This window comes from Apteryx mantelli, chromosome 3 (assembly GCF_036417845.1).
Source record: "Apteryx mantelli isolate bAptMan1 chromosome 3, bAptMan1.hap1, whole genome shotgun sequence".
In the NCBI taxonomy this organism is placed as follows: domain Eukaryota; kingdom Metazoa; phylum Chordata; class Aves; order Apterygiformes; family Apterygidae; genus Apteryx; species Apteryx mantelli.
The window spans coordinates 27397485-27423094 of NC_089980.1; the positions used below are offsets into that span (position 1 = coordinate 27397485).

A 25610-nucleotide genomic window follows, 5' to 3' on the forward strand; every position below is an offset into this window, starting at 1 on the left:
TTGGGAAAGCTTTTTCTTCTTCTTTCTTTTCTTTAAATATAAAGATGGTGTAGTTACTATTGTGATCCTTGCAGCTGATATCTATTAAAGAAAACTAACACTTACTCATAACTTTTTTGCTGGAGAGGAATGACTGACAACATTGCAGAACTAAAACAACTGCTCCAGCTGTGTCATGCATAATGATTAATCTTGTTCAGGAACCCTTCTAGTTACCTAAATTGATTTTAATACATGATATTGTTAGAATGTTATACTTTGCAGGATGAGGGAACTAAATTAGTACTTTTTCAGAGAAATATATGAGAAAGAACAGTGACAGCACTCATCCACTATGCTTATTGCTGTGAGTAGCTTTTGGCCACACAAGTTTCAGACATGAATTGTATGTAGTATACTATTAAATTGTAATAATTGAAAGTTCTGGAGAAAGGAGTCTAATAATACCCAACAGAACAATTTTAGTTCCATGAGAATATACTTAATTAACCCTTAATCATTTTCACCTTTATGACACTGGAAACACTTCTAGGATTTGATTTACAAAATTATTATGCCATTAATAAGAGAAAGATATTATTGACATACCAAAATCCAATTTAATTACTGCCTTGATTCCTCCAGAGGCAGAGAGAAGCTTGCAATTTTCTGACACTATGTTCCATTTTTAATATTGTGAAACAGAAAATACCTTTGAGTATGCCAGAATGTTACATAATTTCTTCTGCCCGAGATACAAGCACAACTATCACAATGTATTCTGGCTACCCTGAAAGTTCCTTCTTGGCTTCCTCTATGTTACGTCTCACACTTGAAGCTTTCCTTATTACTGCTTATTATAAAAGTTCTCACATGTAAGAGCTTCTACAGTCACTGTCAAACAAAATTCTTTTTTTTTTTTTTAAAGGTATAGTTTCTAATTTGTTTCAGGAATATGGAAATTACTTGATACTTTTAACTATTTTAGGTACAGATAGTTCAACAAACTGACTACTCCAGAATTTATATGTATTCTACTATTCTAAAACTTGTTTTCATACTATCAAGAAGATCATGCTCATTAACTTTCATAATTTATAAAAACTGAATATATATTAATGAAAAGCCAAAATTTACATACTACAAAATGACATTCTCCCTACATGTAATGAGGGAAAAACATCCCATCAGATCCGGGCTGCTAAAGCATGAAAAGCTTGCAAAAATGCTGTTATCTCTGCATAATGCTCCTTTCCTTAGTGCTGGCCAGAGCAGTGTGCGCTCCCATGCAGCGTCCTGGGAGCAGCACAGCCTGACAGCTCAAGGTGTGGTCTGCCCCGACGAGGACTCCAGCAAAAACTAAATGAGCCACAGCTCATGCACAGCATTTCCTGTTTTCCTGCCTCTTTAGGCAGCTTTTCTAATTCTCCTAAGCACCTCCAAAATCCTGCATTTTCAAAACTGCTTGTATGAAATCCTGCTTCTTCTGAAGTTTACACCAATTAGGCCACCGATGTTTGTCACCAAAAATTCCAGTTATTCAATACAGACAGATCTTGGAAAAGATAAGCAGAACAAATTGAGATTTCTTCAATTAGTTCATTCCAGCAGCTTGCCCTGCCGTGTAATTTTGTGTGCAGCTATCTTTATTTCTCCTGTGTACTGTGAGCCTCCATGGCAGAATAATCATATGAGGTATTTAGACTGGTAGGTTATCAGGCACAGATTTTTTAATTCTCAGCTACTGGAGACAGAAATCAAATCAGTTTTAAAGTACTCACAGGAATTTTCTATCCCTTTTCTTCATACCAGGTTATATGTTTATTGGTAGCTAGCAACTGCAAAGCCTTAGCCAGGAGTGTTTAAAATTATGTCTTGTATATATCCATCTTACAAAAGTAGCAATAAGACTGACACTATACTCCGGATGGCAAAAGGTCGGAAAGATGCAATATCCAGAACAGTATTAAGGTAAATCAATTAATAAATGTGAAAGAAACATATTTGGTAAAAGGATTTAAACCATTATTTCTGTAATATTGAACTAATAATGTAAACAGATATTGTATGAATATCACCCTCTGATTTACATTCCAGAAGAAGAAAGAAGTTGTGAGAGGAAAATGTCTATTCCAATGCAAACACAATACGATAGTTCAGAAGTCAGTAATAAATTATTGGTGTTGATAAAAAAAATAAAAATAAATACTCCCTTCTTATAACCACACACACAAATGACATTCAATTTCATGGATAAAGCTCACAAACCTTGGGAAAGCCAGGTCTATGCTTCTGTGTGCAATACTAAATCACCCCCTCTTGCATATGGATTATTAAATAACTGCTAATTACATGTTCACATAGTATAAGACTCCTGTCTTACTCAGTTCAAGAATGCACCTGTTCTGGTCAGAGTTCTGCAGTTACGACTGGTTTTTATAAAATTGTTCATTTACTGCAGAAGTTAAATGCTGACTCAATATTTAGCTTACTTTTGGGTCAATGTATAAACTCAGTGTTACTTAATGCATTCTCCAAACACTACACTGAAGAGGAAATTATTATATCCTGGAATTTTTCTAATGTCAAATACTATAATATCTAAGTTTCTCTAAAGTTTTATTACAAAAGGAAGTTCTGCTATCCTCAGTAGTGGCCAAAGGTATCCACTAATTTGGTGTGTTCAACCCGAAACACCTGGGATTTACTTTTACACAGACATCATGTACGTTCCAAGCCCAACTTAGAGTGCTCAGCGTGCTTGCAAATCAGAAAACAGGTTCTCAGATTAGCAAGAAAATGACAAAATACCGAAACAGTGCATCCACAGTCACTTCATTGTAGAAGGCTATCAGCTTGGTTAAGCATCATTTCCCCTTCGTAAATCCAGGCTGACTTCTCCTAATCATATTCTTGTCCTTAATATGTTTGGGAATGGCTTCCAGGAGAATTCGCTCCATTGCCTTCCCAGGGATCGAGGTGAGGTGAGGCTCACCATCCTGTAGTTCCCTCAATCCTCCATCTTCCCTTCTTGAAGACAGGATTGACATTTGCTTTTTTCCAGTCCTTGTGCATTGCCCCTGATCACCATGAGCTTTCAAAGATAACTGAGAACAGCCTCATAGCAACATCAGCCAGCTCCCTCAGCACTCATGGCTGAATCCCACCAGATCCCACTGACTTGTGTGTGTCCAGTTTCTTTAAGAGTTCCCTAAACTGATCCTCCTCCACCAAGGCTAAGTCTTCCTTGTTCCAAACCTTCCCATGGGTCTCAGGGACCTGGGACTGCTGAAGGCAAGTCTTACCAGTAAAGACTGAGGTAAAATAGGCATTGAGTACCTCAGTCTTTTCCACGTCCTTCGTCAGCAGGTCCCCTGCCCCATTCAGCAGCCATCCCACGTTTTCCCTAGTCTTCCTTTTGTTGCTGATATACCTGTAGAAGCCCTTCTTGTTGCCCTCCATGTCCCTCATCAGATTCAATGCCATGGCTTTGACTTTCCTAACTCCATACCTGCATGCTCAGACAGTGCCTTTATATTCCTCCTGGGTCATCTCTCCCTGCTTCCACTTCCTGTACATTTTCTTTTTATGTTTTCCTTTATGTTTTCCTTTAAGTCCCCCATAATGACCAAGGCCTGTGAATGTGAGGTTGTCTCCAGTTGTTTAAAGAAAGTCTCATCTACACCTTCTTCCTGATCAGGCAGTCTGTAGCACACACCCACCCACAATGCCACCCACATTGGTCTACCCTCTAATCCTGACCCAAACACCATCAGCTGGCTCCTCATCCATCCCCAGGCAGAGCTCCATACACTCCCACTGCTCTCTCACAGAAAGGGCAACTCTGCCTCCTCATCATCCTGGTCCGTCCTTCCTGAAGAGTCTGTATCCATCCACTGCAGCACTACAGTTGTGTGAGCTACCCTACCACATCTCTGTGATCCTGATGAAACTGTAGCCCTGAACTGCATGCAGACTTCTAATCCCTCCTGTTTGATCCCCACTACTGTACAGGCACTTCAGATGGGCACCCACTCTTGTTGATTTCCCAGAAAAAGTGTGAGAACTTCCCTCATCATGCTGTCCTATAGGCACCTCCTTGTATGCATGCACTTGGGGTGGGCCCCCTTCTGCCCCGTTTGTTGTTTACGAGGTCTCTCGTGTCCAATTCACCTTGTGCCCTTTTGCTTGTCAGTTTAGTCCACCACTTCCTCACTTGATTATGGGTCATCATTTCCCTCCCACATCATTCCTAATCTGAAGCTCTCCTCACCAGGTTGATCAGCCTGTTAGCAAAGATGCTCTTGCCCCACTTTAGCAGGTGCATCCCATCTCTTCCTAGCAGCCCTTCCTTTAACTCCTTGTCCAGTCTCCAATTAAGCTCTGATACACAACAATTATTATTAACATCTAAACTCATTTAAAAAAAAATCTAACCATTACTACAGAAATCTCCTTAGCTGAAAGACATCTCTATAACGCAATCAAATTTCAAAAAACTAAATATGCGTTCAGTGAACTGGTTTTGTAATATTGACACAGTTCTCCACTTAAACGAGACAGTTTGATTTTTCTTAGTAAAAGAAGAGTCAAAATAAAATAGGAGAACTTTTTTAAAAAGTTCCTCACTCACAGTGGTTGAGAATGTCAAATTCATAGTCAGAGGAGACTGCGTGGTGAAGTTCTAACCCCTTAGAAAGGAATTTTAATGGAAGTGTTGACATAGTGTTAGCTATACCATCACAAGTACAACTCCAATATATTATTCCCTTATGGTAACAGACAGTGTTGAAGCTGCCCTGTAATTTGGCACAGAACATTTCTATACTAATGTAATGTGACAATGCTATTATATCTGCTATTTTCTATGCCATAATAGCAGTATTTGTTTCCACAAACATGACATTACACTCACTAATATGGTTATACTTAAAGACTGTGCTAGTAAAAACAGATGTAAACTTATAGAAAGCAGATTCTCTCTTATAGATTTGCTTTGTTTTGTTTTGCCAGAATCATTTCCAACCCTACTCTTACAAAAAAGCTGAACACCCTGGGAGGACAGCTTTCACTACACAACCTGCTGTTAGAAATAGTTAGGATGTTCATGATGCATTTTCTCAGAGGAGTTGCATGCAGCCATCCATTTGAAAGAACAGCCATTAACTGTCCTTTTTGTACAGTCTTCTATATAATTCTGTTTTGTCAGAACAATTGCTACTGGTCTGCTTTACACTTACCAATATAACACTTCCTTCCTATCACATCTAAAGAGCACTGTGGCTCTGCATCTCCAAGTGTCTTATCATATCGAAAGAAAAAATGATAATCTGTGTGTCATCATCTTGGGGTCAAAACTTCCCCTGTCCTGCTTCTCTTTCAGTAAATAGGAAACTATACCACACAGAATGTTTCCACCTGTCCCATCGTGGAGACTTTCAGCCTACAGGCACTCATTGTAGTGGAGCACTGAGATTTAAAACGAATTGAAACTTTTGTGGATTAAACTGCGGGCATTTGTGAACACAGCTGTAACACTGTAGTGTTATCCTTGCTGGCCCAGGTCATTTTCCTTAGGAGCACCTTCCCTAAACTAGGATCAATACAATCTTCCTCTCTCTAGCCTTCTTGGATTGAGGAAGAAAGAACCTGCTTCACAGGCTGCTTATTCTGAAGGAATTTTTTTAAAATGTTCATTTCAAGCTCTGCTCATTTTCACCTGAAATAATATAGAGAACAGCAGAAGAGTAATAATTTGCTTTTATAGAAAAGATTAAAGAAATTTCTTACATAATATATTAGTAGAATGTATTATCACTCTTTTCAAAAAACTCTGTCATTATTTCCTCCAAACTCTCTTTTGGAAATTAAAGACAAGAATGATACATGTGAAACATTTACATTGTAAAGCCTAGAAATGATATACAGTCAAATCTTTGTGCATTGAGGTCACTTTGGGAGACATGCTGAAAGTATCAGCTTCAATACAGTAAGGTCATTTGTGCAAGTTTATGCAAATAGCAGAAGATACAAAACTGGAAGGAGTAGCTGATACACCAGATGGTTGTGCTGCCATTCAGAAGGACCTCAACAAGCTGGAGAAATGAACTGACAGGAATCTCATGAAATTCAACAGAGCGAAATGCAGAGTCCCACACCTGGGAAGGAGCAACCCCACGCATCAGTACTGAGGCTGACCAGCCGAAAAGCAGCTTGGCAGAAAAGGACCTGGGGGTCCTGGTGGACAACAAGTCGACCACGTGAAAGAAATTTATATAGTAAAAGGATTTAAAACCATCATTTCTGCAATACTGCACAGGCCCTCGCACCAAAGAAGGCCAATGGTATCCAGGGCTGCATTAGGAAGAACATGGCCAGCAGGTGGAGGGAGGTGATCCTTCCCCTCTACTCAGCACTGCTGAAGCCACACCTGGAGTGCTGTGTCCAGTGCTGGACTCCCCAGTACGAGAGAGATATGCATTTACTGGACTGAGTCTGGCGAAGGGCCACAAAGACGATTAAGGGATTGGAGCATCTGCTATTCAAGGAAAGGCTGAGAGAGCTGGGACTGTTTAGCCTAGAGAAGAGAAGGCTCCAGGGGGAACTTATCAATGTGTAAAAATATCCAATGAGAGAGAGTAAAGAAGATGAAGCCAGACTCTGCTCAGTGGTATCCAGTGAATGGATAAGAAGCAATGGACACGAACTGAAATATAAGAAATTCCATTTAAACATAAGAGAAAACTTTTTTTTACAGTGATGGTGGTCAAGCAGTGGAGCAGGTTGTCCAGAGAGGTTGTGGAGTCTCCATGCTTGGACAAATTCAAAAACTACCTGGACAATGTCCTAAGCAACCTGCTCTTGCTGATCCTGCTTTGATCGGGAGGGCTGGACTAAATGATCTCCAAAGGTCCCTTCCAACCTCAACCATTCTGTGATTATGTGAAATCTGTGCTAGAATATGTTAACCAGCAGTTGGAGGGGCAAAATAATTCATGGAGAGGTATGCCATTCTCTGTAAGCGAGGTGTATTTTAATTGTTTCTCTTACCATCACTGACACTTACTTTTAAATGGTCTTTTTTTTTGGTAACCTTTTTATTTAACATTCTCAGATTTTTGCTACTCTAAAATCCAGCTGTGAGATTTTGGTGTCATGAATACTCCATTTTACTTAAGCTTGAAAATATGAAATAGGTACATTCACACGGAAAACAAGTCAAGGGGTTGTCTGTGTAGCAATACTGGATTCGATTTCAGCTCCTGTAAATCAGCATAGCTCCATGATCCGCAATGGAAACACGCTAACATACACAGCTGAGAAATACACTTAAAATTCTTCTGAAGTGCACTGTGTTTTCCAGCAACAAGAAGGTGCTATTCCAAAACTGTCACTGAGACAACCTTTTTTGATATGAAAGGAATTTAGCTTACTTAAGTGTTGCAAAAGTTTTCCTTGTGTTTTGTAACCTATGCAAGTTACTAAAAATTGTAGTAACACTTCATCGTTTCTCTTTTCATTATGTTCTTTCCAAACAAAGCAGCGAGAAGTTTAGGCATATCTAGATGATATTGAGATTACTACATCATTTTTCTTTATTTCCCTCACATACGCTCTTATGAAAAATGTCTCTCAATAAATTTGCACTGCAGATCTTCGAAATCTGAACTAATCTGAGGAGCCAAGATACACATTAGCCAAATGCATTATATTTACCAGGCTCTGCATTTTATCAGGAAACACTCATATCTAGGATAAATTTACATTTCATGTTTGTGATAGAAGAACAGAAAAAATTTGACTTATCTGGGCAAAAAGTAAGCATTTTTGGTGGCCATGTGCTAAAGATACTCCTTTACTATCATCAGAAATGGGTACATGGAGTGTTTTCTGATTGTGTACAATGTAATCCACAATGCTACTGTACAAATAAGCTTTCACAGACTGGTAAATACAAGTTTATGAGTTTGTTTAATTTATAAAATAGCTGGCACTTGAAGAAATAATTCACAGAATATGCCAGGTCCATACACCAGTTACTCCTAAAATGAGTTTATAAACAGAGTTTTTCTTTTGCAAGATGTGGGCTATATATTTATTTTTCATAGTTTTTAGTTACTTTCAGAAAAACTTGGATTTACTCAGAGATCCCAAAAGAACAGAAATAATCACATAAAAAGTAACAAAGAAACAAAACATTTTCTCCTGGAGTAGACAGTGGACTGAAATCTTTAAGAATATATGCTTAGCAGTATGACCAATCACATATATTGTTGGGAAGCGCAAACTCATATGCATAAAGTGAACCCAAACCTAGCTCACATTTTCTAAAGTTTTTTGATATCACAGCTTATTTCTACCGTGCCAGCAACTGCAGGGAAAAAGACTGAGATGAGTCCTTTTGATGGTTTTTCTAACATGTTCAAGAGTAGAAAAGTGGAACTTCCTTGAGAATAATTGTTGTAGCTTTTACATACAATTTATTTTCTAGTCTTTGGTTAGATATAATTAGAACCAAAAGCTCTTCAGTTGATAACAATTATTCTGACATTTTAAAGTTTATCCAAGAAGGTGCAGCTTGCTGTAGATTGGAGAATGAGAATAAGACAAAAATCCAAAATGCTTGACTAGACAGCTATCTACTCTTTCTACCACCAGATATTCATCCAGCTAAATGCATACAAATGGCCGTAGAAATAAAAATGCCAAGGCTAAAAGAAATTCCCTCTTTATATTGATACAAAAATATATAAGGTATGGTTATCTCAAAAGTGGTGAGCTAAAAGAAAACTCAGTATTTCCATTTAATCAGTTACCACAGACCATTATATGACTTTTGCATTATTATTCCACTTTCACTTCAGCATAATTCTATTTAGATCAATAAGGATGAGAATAAAACTAAATTATGACATTGGTGAATCAGGTCCCATATTTATGACACATTTAATAACCCTTCCTGAAAGACCAGATGGTTGGTATATGTTATGTAGTTTTATTCAGATGAAATTTAAAAGAACCAAAATACTTGGAATGCTTGTTATTGGTTTGCTTAGTGTGTCACCTAAAGAAATCTACAAAGGGAGAAAATGAGCCTTGTCAACTGCTTCACAGTAATTACAGCCCTCATGATATAATGCTACAAAATTACAATATAGCTTAAGATAATACAAGGTAAAAGATTTTCAATTAGAAAAAAATATTGGTAACATTTATGCAAGAAGGGACCTGTTTCAAGCAGGTAACCATCAGTACATTAGACATGCAATCAAGTGCAATAAACCCAAATTCTGTCAGTATTAGATACCACATATTGTCCAAAATTTATACTGTGTATTTTAGCTATGTCCTTCCCATAAGCCTTACAGATTATCACAGAGTTTGCCAGTTCATTTAAGTATCTAGTACTAAAATAATGTAAGCCTTCAGACAGTTGTTTCAAATGTTGCCTTAGAGCGCTAACGCTTTCCGATAAGCATTTTCTGCTGTACTTACGGTCGTTGCATAATGGTCCACTGAAGGAGGTCATACTGCAGTCGCAGCTGAATCCATCCCACTGCTGTAAGCACACTCCCTGGTTCGCACACGAATCCTCTTGGCATGTCGTGCTGGGGCCTGATGAGAACATACAAAAAAGACTTGCGCTTTGTCTTCCAAAGAAAGGTGTTTCGCACTGGATCACACAAACTAGCTGCCAACATCTCAAATCAAATGAGCAAAGAGTTACCAAGTAAAATGTACATCAGCTTGCTGTTTTACGTAGCAGCATGTAACACTATAAGCATCTTTTTCCTTTAGCTCGTAAATATATTAAAATGCACAACCGGAAGTAGAGTTATTCCAAGAACAGAGGAACTCCAAGTACTTTGTGGTGAGTGATTTGTTAATTGCATCTCAGACCATTAACTGGCTAAATATTTTCTAAGAACATCGTCATTATTTTTTCCTGTAAATACATTTCAACCAGCAAAGCCAGATGCCACAGAAAGCAAAGCTCCAGGAGAGGAAACTAAAGATTGGAAAATAAAATTAAAAAGAAAGCAAATCAAAACAATGAAAAAGGAAGCTTCATTATAGAATGCTTTTAATCCCAGATATTACTTCAAGTAACTTGGGTCTGAAATTAAGAGAAGTTTGGGATTATTTTGCAGGAATGTTGGCAAGTACGGATTCACATGCTTCAGGGATCCCATGCAGGTTCCTTTTTAAGGGGAAATAAAGAAAATCAGACTACTAATGAACTGGCATGCCAAAATACACATGAAAAACAGAGCTATTCTATTTCTAGAGAATCATAACTAGACTACTGAAATATAAAGAAATTTAAAAAGGTATGATCAAAGCACTAAAGCAACCACTATACAAACATACTCAAGACTGAAAGCCTTTATGCAAACTATGCGGTAAAATGAAGGTTCATATATCACATTGTTTTAGGGGTGTGAAAGACAAAATCTGAAACAAAATAACACACACTGATTCTGGAATGTATAAAGCATTTATTGTAAAAATCCAACTGTGCATTGGGGGTTTCAGTCTTGTTTAATACATACAGGTCTATCTACCTTGCAAATCAGCTTTCATCAATGCAACTTTGTCAGCAAAATTAAAAAAAGCAAAATATATTAAATGTTAGTAAGCAATATTGAAATGGCAGCAAACACAGAAAAAACATTCAGAGTAAAGTGCATGCTGCTGTTAAAGAGAGAAAGAAATGCCATATAATGCAAACAAATTAATGCTAATAGCCATAAATCTTCAGGCAAGCCAAAAATAAGAAAGCAGTAATTTGCCAGTATTATACTACAAATATAATAGTTAATTGAGCTGATGACATGTAATGAAGTAAAATTAAAAGTTTTTTCTCTTTTCTTTTCTTGAATAGATATGAATGCATTAGCAAAGTAAATGCATGGCTGAATCCTGACTAGCCACTTGTCATGTTCACATACACTGAATTCAAGAATAATTAGCACCATCATCCTCTCTGGTCTTCCTTTTTCCTAGCCCTTTCTTTGCAACTAGTGAGTGAAGATTGAAATATAAATCATGAATCAGAGATTACTATGAGCTCATGAACACAGATCTCCCCCTGCCACTAAACACTACAAGGAAAAATTTGGTTCCGGGATGATAAAATTCTTGTAAGTCATTTTGGAGAAGACATATATACCCATTTGAAACTTCTACTGCTAGTCACTGATGACAAGGAAAAACTAGTCCAAAGATTATTAAAATCTAAATCATTCTGGAGAGCGAGATCCCCTTAACCCTTCTGACAATTTACAGCTCCTTCAAAGATCTCAGTGTGGGTTGTCCTTTTGGCTTGGCAGTATTTTACGGGAATCCAAAGGAATATGATTTCAGTCAGTTCAATGCCTACTTAGTTGCTTTAACTGAGACCCTTGAGCATACCACTGAACTAGGGCCTAGGGGTCATTAGGGTGATGAAGAGTGGAGGATTACCTGCAGCACTGTTTAGGCAAAACTACTGACTGTTTTATTTTCTCCTGCAGAAATAACAGTAACAATAATAATACCCACGACTGATAGATTAAACCAATTTGATTGCAGCAGGCACACAGAAGACAGTGATTTTGTTTTCTTAGGAGTGTTGAGCCCAGAAGTTCCACTTGAAACATTTGGGCATTACATCATTCTTTCTTTGAGTTGGGAACTATAATGACAGAATTCCATAGCTGACAAGACACTTAGATTTTTTCTCGCCAGATTCTGCTACTCGGAAACTTTACCAAGATGAAGTGAAAATATCTGTAGGTGTTTAAATGTTATATATTCATGCATTTATTTACACTTTAGTTATGCAATGTTAAATTTCCTCATCTTTGCAAAAGTAGAGCAAAAGTCACAAGGACTTAAAGTACAAAAACTGTAAGGACCCTGTAAGCACATTAAAAAGTGCATGTTAAAACACATGTATATGGAAAAAATACAGATTGCATTTTGTTAAAGAACGGCAGGCATTACCTTTTATAAAGTTCATGCTCAGCACTTTTGCCTTATCTATACCAGTCATTTTTCAAAAATTGCCATCATGACCAGCATAAGAGTGAACAAGAACTTGTTTCAATAAAAACATGCTTTTTTTTATTTAAAGAACAGAGGAGGGCTATTTAATGTCAGTAAACATTATAATATCTACCATAACAGGTTCATATTTTCCTATACATACTACAGAATCAAGCTATTTAGTAAAATATTATCATACATTCTCTCAAGCACTCACCTTTTGATTCACATTCTATTTAAATATTCTAATTTATTCAGTCTTCACTGCAGACTTTTTAATTGACTGGATTTAGCCTCTTATTCATGTAATGTGAGGACTTATATGCTATACACATATTACACAAAAAGCATTTTATTAGGTAGCATGTACAATACTTACTATATATGACAAACGTAAGTCCTATCTCACCACCAATAATCTTCAGGTACATTAAGAAATACTTTGAAACTTTTTATATAGTTCATGTTTAGTATATATATTAAATATGTATGTAAATGCACACATTGTATTATATTCCTAATATATTAGAACTATTTTCTATAATTCTATAATTTCTATAACTCTGTTTTATTTAAGGCATATGGAGAAATTACAATGGCTTTGACGAAGGAAAAACAGGGCTGACCTTTACCGTTTAGTTCTGGGGTTGGCTGTTAACAATTCAAAGAGCTAGTTAGCATATTTATAATTTTAGCTGTTAGTTTCTATCTATTTTATCCATTGAAAATTTGTCAACAAGGTGGATTCAGCCAAGTGTAAATTTCATTCGACACTCAGAATGATACAGAACACAGATATCTGCCTGTGGCTGAGACTTCTAAATGTAAACCTTAGAAGTTGCCATCCCAGTGCCATGTGTGGGTATGCAACAAATGTTCCAAATAAAGAATTTTTAGCACCGTTTATGATAGTAAAGTTATTGACAAATATTAGTGTTTTAAGAACCATGTCCTAACAGATGAAAATAATTAGTAGTACATCATGGCTTCACTTTGATGGAAGAAGGAAAAGAGGTCTCACTCCGGCTTGGTTATACCTGAAAGGTGGGGAATTCAATCCTCAAAGAACCGGAAGAGCACCAGACCCAAGGGTCTCACGTCTCTGGGAAAGGCTCTAGCACAGGTCAATGTATTAACAAAAGACATGTACCCACCGGTAACTGAGAGTGGCTGTGACTAATATTTCTGGGTTTGCAATTACTTCTGCTAGCATGTGCTCTGACCTCTTGGGAGTAGACACCTCAGGGGACGTAGCACAGCACACGCGTCTCAGCACGATTAAGCCTGAGATAGATAAGAAACTGCCCGCTCTTAAAGGACGGGGACCGTCCTGTACACACACAGCAGCAGAACTGTGGGCAGTTTGAGGCATATAAGGGATTCCTAGAAGGCAGTGAAATCTGCAGGTGACTTAAATCATGCTTTGGGTGTCAGAGCCTTTTTTATAGCTCCGATCCATGGTCTGCATACAACAGATCAATAAATGTGTCAGGGAGAGCCTTGAAGTAGGCAAGCCTTTGCAAGTGAGGTGGAAGTTAGCCAGTAAGGGTTAAGCAAAAGAGCTGAAGGGGATATTTCAGTCCATGCTGTCAAAGGTGCCTTTCTGTGGGTGAAAGACTTTTGATGAGGCCAGACAGCACACCTGGTTTATCAGTTTTGTTTATGTTAGATGATTTTGGTGTTGGAAAAAGCTGACTCTCCACCAAAGGGGACATTTGTAGCACCTCTATTAAATTGTTGTTAGCTTTATTAAATTCACTGATAGCTGAGTTGTGCCACTGGTTTACAAGGTGAACTTGAATTCTAAGCCTATGGCAATATTTCTTTGAACTACATAAAATTCATTTAGAAAATTACATGATTTCAAAAGAAGCTATGAAATGCATAATGGAATTAAAGTGTACATTCGCTCTCTAAAGGGACGATGTAGACATGTAACTTGCTAACATCATTCAGAATGCAGAATCTAATTTTCTAAACTTGATGACACCCAATTTAAACAGAGTTTTCTGTTCCTGATAGAAATACATAGACACTAAAGCTAAGGATAAATAAGTTGTGGGTTTTGCATATTTGTATGTTTCAGCAACAGAATTTAAACTGTTAATCAAATTCTAGGTAAAGAATGAGCAAATTCTATCTGCAGAAACTTACTGTAGGCACAGTATAAGACAAAATTTATCTGCCGGAAAGTTTTATCTGGTGAAACATGAGGGGAAAAAAACAGCTCTGCTTGGATTTTTTTTAATGTCTATTTGTAAATGTAGCAAACTTGATGTCAAAATCACCAAGACTCTGACATGGGATTCTACAATGTTATTTATACATTTTCTGTCCAGAGGAGAATGGCACTTGAGGGAGGGGGAAAACATAAAATTTAACAGAGCCATAAAATTCAGAATGGTGTGAATAAAATATATAAACAGGGACAGAGAACTGATTTAAACTATCCAATAAATCTGGGATTAAACTACGATAGGAAAAGTAGTTAGATTGACACCCCTGAATTACAAATACACCAAATAAACCTCTTCTAATTCTGACCTGATTTACATCCCATGATATTCCAGTTGAGTCAATAAAGACATATACAACGTGAGATAAAGCACATTTTGGCTGTTACTGATTTCAGATAGGAAGTCTTGTGACAATATAAATCTCAGGGGTGAACACAAAATACAGAAAAGATTTGGAGGGAAGATTGATCTTAAATAGTATCATACATTTGCCTAGAATTCATAAACTCAAAATGTCTGCTTTAAAAATGGCATTAATTAGCTAATGCCTCAGCATTAGCTGATGTTTAAGTGTTATGAAGATATAAAGGACTCTATTGAAGCTAATTGTTATTGTTTCTATCATTAATTAAAATATGCCAGAAGTAAACGAAATACATGCAAAATATCTTGTCACTCTTGTTCTCAGATTAATCTGTGGGCTGTAGGGTAGGTACATATTTATCTCCATAGTACTAATGCGTTTGCAGTCCTTTTATAAGGAAGGGTCAGCTCAGATCAATTAAAGCAGGTAAGAGACTCTCCCTGTATGGACTGTACATATCAACAAGACTCAGCAGGATTAGCACAACATTTGCACAATGAGATAAAAGAATATCTGCATATTTAATACCTTCACATCCTCTTTCTATTTGCCCATTGCAGAAGAGAGCATCTGAGATTAGATCGGGGAGCCGTCCATTCAAGTCAACTGATGCAAGACAGCCTTGAAATCCTTCCTTTGCGTGCACCAGTTTTGGCAAGGATTTATACATTTCTTTGGCCACTCCTCCAATATACAAATCACCTGTTAAGCAGAAATAAATATTAGCTACAGAAAAGAGAGCTGTAGAATCTTTGACCTGTTTGATCTTCAGGCCTTCACATCCTGAATGACAGGTATCTCAGAGACCTTCTTCAACAGGTCTCTGAGACACGAGTAAGCTTTCAGAAGTTTTAGGACCTTGGTCCTACCTTGATCCAAGATAATTTAATTCAGTGATTTTCTGGATACTGCAAAAGCCACCTATTAGACAAGTTTGTATGAGAGGACTAAGCACATGCTTTTTGTAATGAGGAAGAAATAGAAGGGTTTGTAGGTGTTGGCTAGCAGATCTCCTGGTTAAATGATTGTCTGAGCACTGGAGTTCCATTCTAATACCAATTTTGTGTTACACTGCCTGGAATATTCCAGAGGCACTGCCTTATTATTTAAATCAAAATACATGTGAAAGAAAATACTAATAGCATATATGATGCAAAAAGATATAGCAGGACTATATTTTTTTCAAATGGGTATGTATACTTCACCTTCATATAACCTATTACTTTTAGTACCTGAACATTTTACCTATGCTCCCATATCTCCAGCTCTCCTATACAGGAAACATGCATCTATTTCACAGATTAGGATTCAACGACAGAATCTGCATCTAGTCATGCATCTAGCAGTGGTGCACGTCACAGTGTACTCTGGGATCCTGACCCCAGATCATCCTGATTATGGATCCGGCATACTGGGTGAAAAGGCAAGAAGCGGAGCACTAAGATCATTTGTCTGCATACCCAGAATCATCAATTTAAAGGCAAGCCAAGAAATAAAGGGCCTAGGGATACACCTAAAAAGGAAATTAGGGACAGAATTGTTAAGCAGTGAAAAGATTGACTCTTCACCAAAAAATTCAATACCTTATGTTATCTGTGGGAACAGGTGGAGTTAGATGCCTTTATAATGGCAAACCGCACACTGAGCAAACAGAATTTTATTGTCAAAAATACATCTGGAAACAGATATATCCTAACTCTCTTTGATGAAGCTCAGACAACTTAGGGCTGCAAGCTAGTGCTTTCCTTCCTTCAAGTTATTCATAGGTCTGATATTTACCTTGAACGTATGCACCTATAACTTTTCTCTTAAATGTAGAGGAGAGGACCCTCTCTGTTTTAAAATAATTCAGGCTGTGCTTTTTTTCCCCACACATCCGGTGTCTCTGGCAGACAGAACACTGATCCTCTACCTGAAGGCATTTCAAATCACCATAACTTACTTCCCTGAAGTGTGCCTTAAGTGTTAGCCTATAGGCTTAACTCAGTGCTTTCCATGCCTGTTGCTGAAGCCATGCTGCAGAAGAAAGTCTGACATCCGCAGAGAGGGAAAGCATGCTCTAGCTAAAAGGCATTAGTCACTCCCCTGGCAGGTGAGAGGCGTTAGATTCCTTTAGTCACAGACAGAAAGGATCAAAACCACGGTTCCCTACATCCTGAATGAATTTACTGCCCCACTCTATCCTTAAACTCAGAAAAAGCAGCCTCTTTGCAAGCTTGGTGGGAATGCCCTGAGCCTGCTTGCAGGGAAGCTCCTTCGGGGACGAAGGCAGAAACCACCTGCATTTCTGGGAAGCGCTGAACCTGTTGAAGGAAGGCGTCAGACTCCCAGGCATCACCCAGTGACACCACTTTTGCCCTGCCTCCGCATTAGATCCTCACTGACCATACGATGTGTGCTAGCAGGAATCTGCAGTGGACAGTCTGAATATACTACATTACGCACTACGTTCTTCTTCCCAGGATGTCCCCTACTCTGGGTGACTAGGGAGCCCAGGCCATGCAATGTACCAAACAGCGCCTGCTTCATCTCAAACACAATGTTGCTGGCTGCCCAAGCATTTCCTGAGCTTTGCAGGGAGATCTGATCGCTGCAGGACTCGGAATGTACTTGCTATCATCAGTACCCTAAGTGGCTAATTTGAATCTGGCACTTAGGAGCATAAACTGCAGTCACACCTTTGCCGCTTCTCTTGGCTTCGTCCCCTGTTTGCAAGGGAGTGCAATTCAGTGCAGTGTGTGACGCTTTACAGTTTGCCCGCATGGAAATGGCCTGAAACAAACAAATGTCTAGCAGACTGTGAACAATTTTTAGTTGCTGCATACCAGTCCTAAACCTCAACTATATTTGAATTAGTGAAGTGGAGATAAAAAGCTTAGGAACACGCATATTATTAGTCTTATAAACCATCCAACAAAAAATGTTAGCAACCATTACAGCACCATATACTAAGAAACCTCCCACTCCATGTAAACAATTAATTTGAAAAATAGATATTGCTTTCCTCTAGAGCTTTGGGGTATTCTATAAATCTTTTAAGCAAGATACTAGACATAATAAATTAATATATGGTGATCCATATGTTCCTACAAATAGGGCATAATTCATTCACAGTAGAAAAATTTCTGTATTTTTTGACCAGCTGTACTGGAAAAAAAAGCAAAAACTCTTGTCTCATAATAAAGGTTCTTCATCTTTTACTCATGTGGAATGTGCAGAAAATAAAACCCTTCAAGTTTTCCTGAAGTACTGTTCTTTCAGTTATTGTTGGATCAGAATACAAAGATAATTCCTCTTAATTGACTGTAACAGACTTGAAAGAGTCAAACTCCAGAAAACAATACAATGAAAATCATACTTTCGCTAAAAAGGTTACTTTTGTTCTAGTCTCTATGACACATGTACAATCTCTTTTTAAATCTCTCAACATGTATATTCTCCAGTAGAACCACTTTTATTCTTTGATTGGTTAAAACCTTTAGAAACTGCAAAATTTTAAACTGATTCCCTGATAATTCCTAAGATCTATCCCTCAGGTATATCGAGACTGCTATAGACAATATAATCAATTGTCAGTTATGGTAAATAGCTAGTAGAAGGCCAGGTCACTGCAGCAGTATAAGAAACTGAATTCAGAATATATGCTCCTGAAAATATTGACTGGAATATTTTCAATTAGGTATCATATGCAGAGAAGTATTATATATTAAGTAGAATCTGTACATAAACTGTAACTCTATTGTTTACTTACTGTCCCTTAGGACTGCTTGTTCTTACTTAAAACTGATCTTCATATACTATTGAAGATAGTTTCTGCAAAATCAACATTTTCTATAGTAAAATTTGAACTGTTTTGATATTTGAAATAACTCGAATTCTGCTTTTGCACTAGCTCTAATGTGTAGTTTATGAATGACCATACTGACTAAAACATAGTTTGGCTTCAACTTTTAAAAAAGTATATATAAGCACTTCTTAAGACTACAGGCTGAACTTTTCCCAGATTTAATATCATGTTTGAGTTTGCTGCTGATAATAAAAAAAAGTACGCTCTGATAGACACACCTTTACTAAGGGATAGGCTCTGGAGGTATAACTCATCAGAAAATTAAAAAAAAAATTACTTGGTTATTTTTTCATACCTGCCATCAAAAATATTTTGAGTAGCTATTTTGTTTCAGTTAATCATTTATCATGCCTCATTTCCATGTTACCACAATGGAGAACTGGCTTCCTATAAAACTCAATCCATCACAACTTCAAACAAGACAGAATTGCAAAACATGTTGCAAATGAAAATACTCGTATATGGAACATATATTAGTAGGGGTTCAGAAAACGTAGTTTTCTCCGCTTCCATTAAAAGAGTAGTATGACTTTACTACTGCCTACTTCCCAATAGCTTAAGGGGATGTTACACGCTCTAAAAACTTGCAGGGTTAATCCCTTGTTGTGTATCTTATTTATCTCAAATTTCTGTATTTCTTCAAAATAAGAACTTAGTAAACGCTAAAGCAAAGAAATGTAAAATAAAAATGGAAGATGTTGTCTATTTCTTCTTCTTGAATAAGTAGCAGAAGTAACTTATTATTTGGCATTACTGTCATGGTGACACATCACCGCTCACACTTGCCTCCTTTCCTGATTTGTGTCCTCAACTAAGAATTCTTATGTGATATATACTGGTGGGCAAAAACTGTTTAATTCAATGATTACCACTGTCTTCAAATTACTAGTAGAGAGGGAATTATTAATCACGTGTTTATAATGGTACCAGCAGCATATAAAAAGTGCTCAGGAAACAAGTAGTTTAATCTGAATAGTTAGGCTACCTCACTCTCTAAAATCCGTGGTTTGGGGGGTTTTGTTTGGTTGGTTTTTTACATGGGGGGTGTTTATTTCTTGAAATGCAACAGTACTGTTCATTCAAATATGGTTCCATGTTTAAAAGAAAACAAAATAAAAAGCAGGAAATAAGGAAATGTAGAAGGAATTGTGGTTTGGCTTTTTTGTAACCTATAAATAAGACATCCCTGGAGTGTTTTTATATGGTGCTGCATAAAAAGACCCATATATCCATCACTCTCTCTAAAAGTGGACATTCTCTCCCTTTATCTCTTCCTGTGCTGCTGTTTGCAACTGTATTTGCAGACCTTCTCTTCATTGCTTCTCTCTCATTATAGAAACAAGTTTCTTTTTCTTGTTTCTAATGACACATTGTATCAAATCACTGCTATGGCTAGGAACAAGGATGTTTCTGCACTGTACTAGAGTGGCTCCTCAAGAAACAGATGGATAGCCCTGGCATTACATGGTGGATTCTGAAAGCACAACATGCATCTCCGCAAGTCCTTTACATGACACAAGAAAAAAAACAGAGGAACATCTGGCTCTGGTGATGCCGAGGTGTCAGGCACACTTTTCTCCAAATACACTATTTCAAAATGATCAAGCATATAACAACTCCTTCCCTCAGGCAGGCAAAGAGGAATGAAGACTGCAAAGACTGAGAAATACCACAGAGAAAGTCTAATCTCAAAAGAAAAAAAAATGCTCACTTCCTTCAAGTCCTTCATAAAACAGATTATTTGCTGTTACAAGATCAATAGAAATAATTCTGTAGTGCCTTAATAATTGCTTAATTACGTGCCTGGTGGAACTCAACATAAGTCTCAGACAGTCCCAACTCACGTTGTATTTGAGACAATGGAAAGGTAAAAATAAATCAGCCTCACACAGCCGGAATATGCACTGACTTAACCACAATACAGAGATAACATCCCTATCTTGAATCCAGGGATATTGTAACAAATGCAAATGCCAGGTAGGCACATGGCTGCCTTTGTCATTCAATGAGACGTAGGAGCCTACTTGCCCTTAATGACCTTCTCCTCCCTCTAACACACATTTACTTTGTATAATAGGCACAGCAGAGTGGTAAAGTACTTTGCTTTCAAATGCAGGGTTTCAACACTTTGCAAAAGGGATTGGGTATAAAAACAGAAGGGAAAGGAAATTGCTTCTACAGCCAGAGCAGATTAACTTCTGTATCCTTAGCCGCAAGCAGCACCACTATGAAACCTTCTTGAAAAGGTTTCCATGAAACATATGACTGCCCAGAAATTCCTAATTGAATTAGGAAGATTTCTTGCATTCAGAACAGAATCTCTTGACCAGAACAAGGAAAGGACCATTGTCCACTTTAAAATAGCTAACGGCTGGGGGCACTAGGAGAGTCAGAGGAATGCTGGACAGCCAGGTTCAACAATTCTCCTCTGAATGAGGAGGACAAACATTTGAATCTCAAGCTTTGTAAATGCATATTCTAAATATTAGATGAGTAGCAATTCTCAAGTCTCTCCCTCCCACTTTCATTATTCATGACAAAAAGCTTTATGTTTTGTTCCATATCAAAAAATCCAGTTTCTGATACTTAAAAAAATGTTGATGAAATATAATTGTTCTTTTCTGATTAAGCCAAAAAGGCTGCTGTGTTCATAACCCAAGTAATACATCTAAGGACAGTTGACAAAGATTTGAATTATGCTTCTACACAGCTTCTGCAGCACATACGCTCCAGCATATGGCTTTTCAAATCTCCCCTTACAGTAGGGAGTATGCACTTGCTGCACATTCACAAGCCTGTTTGGTGCTAGAACCAAGCATGACTCAATTTTGTCTACCACTTGCAAGGCACTTGGGAGAAGACATGAACATGTAGCCTTTGGGTTTTAGGCCCACTTGTTCACTTCAGAAAATCCATTATGTAGCTTCCATATTGTTTTGTAGTTGAAGTCTTTTGGTTTTGATGAGATATTTTTTGAAGAAAAGTAGGTTTTTCAAATATTTTCCCTGTTGGAAGGACAAATTCCATCAGTTCTATACTGCCTTTAACTTAAGAAGCAAGGAAGGGAAATGGCAGCTAGTTCAGTTGTCCTGTTGTATGATGTGACAGGTGCTGCCATACCTCTTGCATGCTGACTGTACTGCTAACCAAGCAAGGCAAAGAGCTATATTTAAAGAAAGGAAGGGAGATGAAAACACCAACCTCCTATGGGTTAGCAAATCACACTTTTGGGAAGGAAGACAGAAACTGTTTTTTTCTGCCCAACTCTACAATGCCTTCCCTATCTTGCCTGAAAACTTCATTTGTTAAAAAAGAAAACATGTTGTTGGCACTGTGGGTTTTCTTAAGTCATCCTTATTGGCATATAGGACATACTGTAACTATTTACCAAGAGATTTATCAACTTTGATGATATTTACTTCATTGGCTGATATTGCTTATTCTTTTTACTATTTAATTGTGGCACTGGACCCTCACTCACACTGACAAATAAGAAGGCAGTGAAGATGAAGAAAGCACTAGAGATAACTCATTGGTGGGCACACCAAGAAAGAGCACCTTGCAGACTCTCTTGCCACAAATTTCTATGGCAGTCCACCCTGGAGACAGACCTGCTGCTCTACCTTTCTCCAAGTCTCCTGATCACATCATGCTACTCATGACTGCTGCATTGCAGATTTTACACACTTGGCACAACCATGCTTCTGTCTAGAAACTATTCTTCTCATCCTATTGTTATGCCATGCACTACTATATACCTTAGCTTTGCCTGATGTGGTCTTCACTTCTGCACTTTGCTTTCTGCTGGTATCTCAGCTTTCATTCTTATTACATTTTTTGGCCTTGTTCAAACCTGCTCAAAGGATAACAGCCTTCATACTTATGTTTCACAAGCAAGTACAACTTTGTTAAATTAGATTTAAAAGAGAGGCAAGTAAAGCTACGATAAAACTGGGGGTGGGGAGAAATGTCCTTAGCAGCTGCGTTTTCAGTAGACAAAAGTAGAAATCATAAAGGTAAGTCATTAAGTCCAAGCATTCCCCCAAATTTCTCCTAAAATAGTTCAGGTTAAAATCCACCACTTCCCCAGAAAGTATAAATCAAGTTCTCAAATTATATGTATTCTCAAACAAGAAAAAAAGAAACACATTACAAATTTTTCTCACCAATAACAATTCTCATATCCCCAGTCACTGCATTTCTCTTTACTTTTTGTTCAGAAGAATAAATGGAAGGCACTAGCATTGAAAAAGATTAAATGGATTTAAAACCAAAGCAGTCTGCTTGTCCAATGGACTGTGAGGCAAGTTGGTGATGCATGTTAAATGGTAAATAATAAAATCTAATTGCCATATAAATGTGCACGGTAATCCATCTCCCACAGAATTGATGCTATGCCAATTACTTTGTATCTGAGGGGGATGGTTGTGGTGGAGAAGTGAGGCATTCAAGCATATCAAACGTCCTTCATTTCTCTCCTGTTCTCACCACTTTTGTACATTGTACACACCTGAAAAATAGACAAAATCTAATGAAGCAGGGATTTTCATGCTACAGTGTATTCAGATTTCCCTTCCTAGTGATATCCTTCTACAATCACTTACTCAATTTCTGTTTCAATAGCCAACATACGCTATTAGCAGAGCTTGTTTCAAAATGAACACAGCAAGGGATTCTTCTTTCCAAGAGGCAGGTTGGACCTCAGAGACTAGCAGCATCTGCAAAACTCATCCCCTAGCTAGTACCTCATGCAAGATTCTCCACATAATGCCACTGAGAAGTCAACAGAGGTTAAAAAATCTTCTCATATTGAATGTAGATTTGCAGAGGGAAAATGTTTTATGTTATATTATCAACCTCTCAATCCAGACAATCACTTTGACTCTGAAGGACATTAAATGAATCGGCTCTTTTGCAACAAGGATTGCTCAGTCATAATTCCAAGATTTGTTAAGACAGCTATACTATACCCATGGCAACACATTCTGAAAACAAGTTTAAGACATGATTCTCAGGGGGGTGCTAGAAGCAGGTTCAAAGAATATGTCTCAGAGAGGCACGAACAGTGTAGCATCCACAAATGCAACCAGAAGCAAAACTATCATTTTTTTCCCTATTGAGACTATGACCTACTTAAAATTCCCAGTAGCTAATAAGAGTATCTTCAAAAGTTCAGAACTTTGTCAATGGGATATGTTTTAGATAAATATCCAAATTTTTTTTAATGTGTTTAAAGAGCATACATGTTTCTTGTCTTAGCCTTAATGTAATTTTTACTTAGCATTCCAGATGGATTTGAAAGAAACTCCACAATGAACTATGTTAATAACCTGCATGCCAAACAGCTGTAGGTATGTAGGCAAATATAGATACATGTATGTGTGTGAGAGAGGGAGCAGAGTAGGAGAGAAGAAGCAGAAGAAAGCAAAAAGTTTCTTTCACCATGGAGTGACCTGAAAGACTGCTGCGATGCTGTTGACTGTACAGAGTTCATCACAAACACCACAGTATCTTTTAAATTTTTATGCAGTCTGGAAGTACTGCAATAAATTATTTTTTTCCATCTCATAATTTTGGAAATCTGGATACAATTTCTAAATGCTTAGCACTGTCAAAATTATCTACACAGCTTGATGGACAGTGTAGCTATTTAGAAGCAATATGCAACAAGTTGCAGAGAAAGGAGGATGAAAGAATTTGCATTAGACCACATTGTCTAATCATCTTCTTGATTATTGTTAACCTGCCTGCATGTATTTGCTACACAGGATGTCTCAAAGAACAGCTCTCAGCTTTAGGTCCTGTATTCTTCCCTCTGTACAGAGTCCACTTTCTCAACACTATTAGGAAGACAACAGCTGGATTTGCCATTGTCTATTCCACTAGGTCACATTATGAAGATATATTTACTGGTGACAGTATTTGGAATTCGGTATTTGGAACAGAATGTTATTTCTGCATGAAGAGCCCACAGCCCACTGGCAAGGTCATTACAATAAACTTATGCATGTTTATTTGAGAAATTCAACCCCTAATACTCGTTCATTTGTACAAATTTCCTTTTTTATATAAAATATTGTTCTGTGCTTCTCAAAGCTTTGTTTCTTAGTAGAAATATGAAGAACCATCGTCACTGACAGAGACTTTGTGATATAGAGAAGAACATATAATTCAGCAATAATAATAATGGGCTTCATATAAAATAACAGGGGCGAACGTTGTATGAAATTGAAATCTTTCAATTTCCACTGCTGGAACAAGAAACCTTCTTTATGAACAAGACTAAGTCAGCTCATTTTTGCATGGCATGAATAACATACTTTGAGAGGCAAATGAAATATCAAGAGATGAATTCACTACTACCAATCATCTATACATAAGCCAGGCCAGTAGATCTATTGATAATTTATTAAATAAAATAGAAAGTTTACAAGGATGATTTAATTGCCAAATGAGTCTAAGTACTTTGGAAGAAATATATTTCAGGGCATTTGTGAAATTTGACTACTTTTCTTTCAGATGCTTCAAACTAGGTTGTTCTCATATTATCAGAGAAAAGGGCAAATGAGAAGGCAAATACATACAGCAATAGCAGCCAGATCTCATGAAGGGTCAGAGGAAGCTGGAGGACAGAGAAGAGCTACAGAAGTAAAAGAAAAGTAAAACAGACAACAGGAGAGCCAGACAGGAATTTTAAATACAAGGAAGGTACTTTCTGGTGTAGGCTCTAATATGCACAGCTTTTTTTGAGGATAAAGTTATAATAATGGCATAGGAATAACATGTAACTTACAGCTGAGTCTAAAAAAATGGATATTTGGGAAAGCTATATGGAAGAGAATAACAGAGTGAGAGAAGCTGAAAGTATGGATCTCAGGTTCAGAAAAGCAGGTCTTAAAAATACATGAAATGCTGCAAAGACAGCAAAAATCAAATCATAAATGTAGAGCTGGGTGGGAATTTTCCATAAAAGCAATTTTTTAAAAATAAAAGATAGCGCAAAATCAAAATTAGGATTTTTTTTTTTGCAAGAGTATTTTATTGTATATGAGGCAAATCAAAGGAATTTCTTGTACTGGGGATGATCTGTAGGACTAACCTAAAATATTTTGCTATTCATTAGTGGTCTCAGCTTGAATGAGCTGCTGTGGTA

General features: G+C 37.4%; 1 protein-coding gene across 1 annotated transcript in view; it reads right to left on the reverse strand.

Annotated features, from left to right (window-relative positions):
- The window catches only part of NRXN1 (neurexin 1), a 723763-nt gene that overhangs the window by 352626 nt on the left and 345527 nt on the right, over positions 1-25610 (reverse strand). Inside the window, exons 15-17 of the mRNA XM_067292993.1 lie at positions 15139-15312; positions 10545-10571; positions 9475-9594 (exon numbers count right to left, since the gene is read on the reverse strand). Coding sequence (XP_067149094.1) covers positions 9475-9594; positions 10545-10571; positions 15139-15312 — 321 coding nt within the window. The remainder of the gene's footprint in view (positions 1-9474; positions 9595-10544; positions 10572-15138; positions 15313-25610) is intronic.